This window comes from Papilio polytes, unplaced genomic scaffold (assembly GCF_000836215.1).
Source record: "Papilio polytes unplaced genomic scaffold, Ppol_1.0 DF821400.1, whole genome shotgun sequence".
Lineage (NCBI taxonomy): Eukaryota > Metazoa > Arthropoda > Insecta > Lepidoptera > Papilionidae > Papilio > Papilio polytes.
Window position 1 is genome coordinate 23,258 of NW_013527804.1, and position 2,747 is coordinate 26,004.

A 2,747-nucleotide genomic window follows, 5' to 3' on the forward strand; every position below is an offset into this window, starting at 1 on the left:
ACGCCCTCCGCCGACACGCCCATACGTTAGTATCACTCTCTCTCTCTCTCCCCCCCCCACACACAACACTGCATCCTGCTATGTTAATGTTGTATATTCCACACATGTTAATGGTAATATTGCACCGTTAGAAAAATCGTTTTAACTTCACATGTCTTTGAACTTTTTCTCAGTTATATGTAGGTTTCATTGCGATGTTTTTCTTCGCCGTAAGAATGAAAGAAAAGAATAAATAAAAAAACGCTGTATCTGGCGGCTTTCGAACTTAGAAGTTTCAAGTTATAGTAAAATGTAATATAATGGTGTGTGTTGCAGAGGACGGCCGCATGCGGCGCGTGCACGCAGCCTTCGCGCGCGACGACGACGACTCCCCGCCCTCCTGTACGTACACACACACACACACACACAACACTACGCTTTGTTTTTTTTTTATAATACGGTGGCAAACGAGTACGACTGCCCATAGACAATCGCAATAGCGGACACGTTGCCTACCCTTAATCGACAGGGACGCACATAGAGCGGATTTTCTACCTATATGTCTCCACGTCAAATCCACATCTTCCCACTCTCTTACTTCCCATCCAAGTAAGAGAGTGGGAAGGAAAAGGGAGTAAAGTTGTGCCTCCGCCACCACACTCATCAAAACGTGAAATTCTCGCCACTTGACTGTTGTGTGTGGTTACACATGAACTGTGTGTCCCATTGACGGATTGTTCCCAACCGTCACCACGCCCTGTCCCCACGTGAGAATGAAAAGTCATCCGTTCCACCGTTTAGTCCTATCACCAATAAGGTGACAAATGGAACCGATATGAAATAAGTTTCAACCGTCCCCTCGTCGCAAAAGGCGGGACGGATAAAACTTATCTGTGTCCATGTGGGGACAGCGCCGGGTGACGGTTGGGAATGACCCTCACTGAGCCTACCCTAAGTGACTAATCGTCACCCACGCTGGTGGTTTGACTTCACATATCTTTGAATTTTGATTTGTGCAGAAGATGTTTTTCTTCACCGTAAGAAAGTCGGCTAAATTATGTACTTATGAAATAAAAAAAATCGAGAATCATCTACAAATTAATTACATGATTCGACCCCAGGACGTGTAGCTTACAAGTTGTTGATAATGTTACTTTGGATGAAGCTTTGGGTTAAACCGATAGGAGGGGACGAATATGTATTAGTACTATTTGGATATAATGGCGGCCGTTCGCACTTTTTTTGCTTCTTTTCTTACTGACGATAGTCGAGTGAGTGTCTCCCGGAAGTATAGTGTTGCCACACGCCGTGTCTATTTTATCTTATATTCTATGTACTCATTGAACTAATCAATGTATACACATTATATTTTAAACACAAGTGAAGTGTAATTATAATATTTGTGTAACTTGGCAGACAAGGAGAAGGGCGGGCGGCGGCCGAGCGCCGGCAAGGACGCGGGTGAGCCTCATACTGATATCCGCCGCTGAAACGCTACTTGTTTCGACACCCATTTTAAGCTATATTCACTTATATACAAACATATAATTTCATTCATTAGTTTTATAAAGATCAGAGTACTTTCGTGACGCTTGAAACAATCAAAATGTAAGTGTGGTTAAAGTAGCCATGTATGAAGCGCTTAAAAATCAGTATTAATAGTTAGTGAATTGAATAAAGTATGCAGAATTATAGTAATTTTAATATAGAATCGTTCTGAAAATCTTTCAATTTCAATTAGTTTCAGGATTTGCTTTTTTTTTCTAAAAATGTAAACTTTAAATGGCTCTTCTGAATATTTAACTTAATGGCGTTTAAAACAAATAGCCTTTCAGCCAACTATATGTTAGTAAGATACGGGTTTCTTACTACGATTGGGTTTTAGCTCTCGATATATCGGCACAGTTGCTTGCGACATCTTCGCGGGCTGGCGACATAATGCAGTAGTGTAAAAAAATGTGCCGAAATATTGGGACCTGGGGAAATATAAATGGGGAAAATAACCCAATCGTGGTAAGAAACCGTATACGAACATTATATTTGTAAAAAAATACGACATTTTAATGTTATATATTGTTTGATATCAGATAAAAGCAAAAAGGGCGAAGGCACAGAGGAGAAGGAGAAGGAGAACAAGTGCGCGGAGGAGAAGCGCAAACACATCAAGAGCCTCATCGACAAGATCCCCACGCAGAAGGAGCAGCTCTTCCAGTACAAGCTCGACACCGCGCAGGTACCCCTCTGTGCCTACCCTTTTATATAATAACGTCGCAAACGAGCAAGCGGTCACCTGAATCCCCTGAGTTGGCGAAGCGATCGCTGCCAAATGTGCTGCCTACCCTTAATCGATGGAGGAGACGCTCATAACAAGCATGTTTCCTTTTATCTATGCAAGTCCTCCAATCGAATGTACTTTTCCTTCCCATCCCTTGGAAAGGATGGAAAAGAAAATAAAAAAGTTGGCCTCCGGCTCCACACTTTTCAGACTGCACGTGGAATTACTTCAACTTCACGTCTGTGTTCTGTGTGGTCGTGGCGGTGCGGGCGAGCCCTGCAGTGGGAACATTAAGATACTTTGCTTCTGTTCCTACCTCTGCCTTTACTTCTATCTCTGTCTCCGTCAGTTACACATTGTGAGTTGTGTTGTTCAGATCGACAACGTGCTGATGGAGAAGAAGATCCGTCCCTGGATCAACAAGAAGATCATAGAGTACATCGGCGAGCCCGAGCCCACGCTCGTGGACTTCATCTGCAGCAAGGTGCTGGCC

At 43.2% G+C, this 2,747-nt stretch overlaps 1 protein-coding gene across 1 annotated transcript in view; it reads left to right on the forward strand.

Moving 5' to 3' along the window:
• Window positions 1-6: 6 nt before the first annotated feature.
• LOC106108686 (RNA-binding protein 25-like) overlaps window positions 7-2,747 on the forward strand; it is a 7,503-nt gene continuing 4,762 nt past the window's right edge. Inside the window, exons 1-5 of the mRNA XM_013289944.1 lie at window positions 7-25; window positions 316-381; window positions 1,396-1,440; window positions 2,067-2,212; window positions 2,631-2,744. Of these exons, the coding sequence (XP_013145398.1) occupies window positions 327-381; window positions 1,396-1,440; window positions 2,067-2,212; window positions 2,631-2,744 (360 nt within the window). The 5' untranslated portion in view covers window positions 7-25; window positions 316-326. The remainder of the gene's footprint in view (window positions 26-315; window positions 382-1,395; window positions 1,441-2,066; window positions 2,213-2,630; window positions 2,745-2,747) is intronic.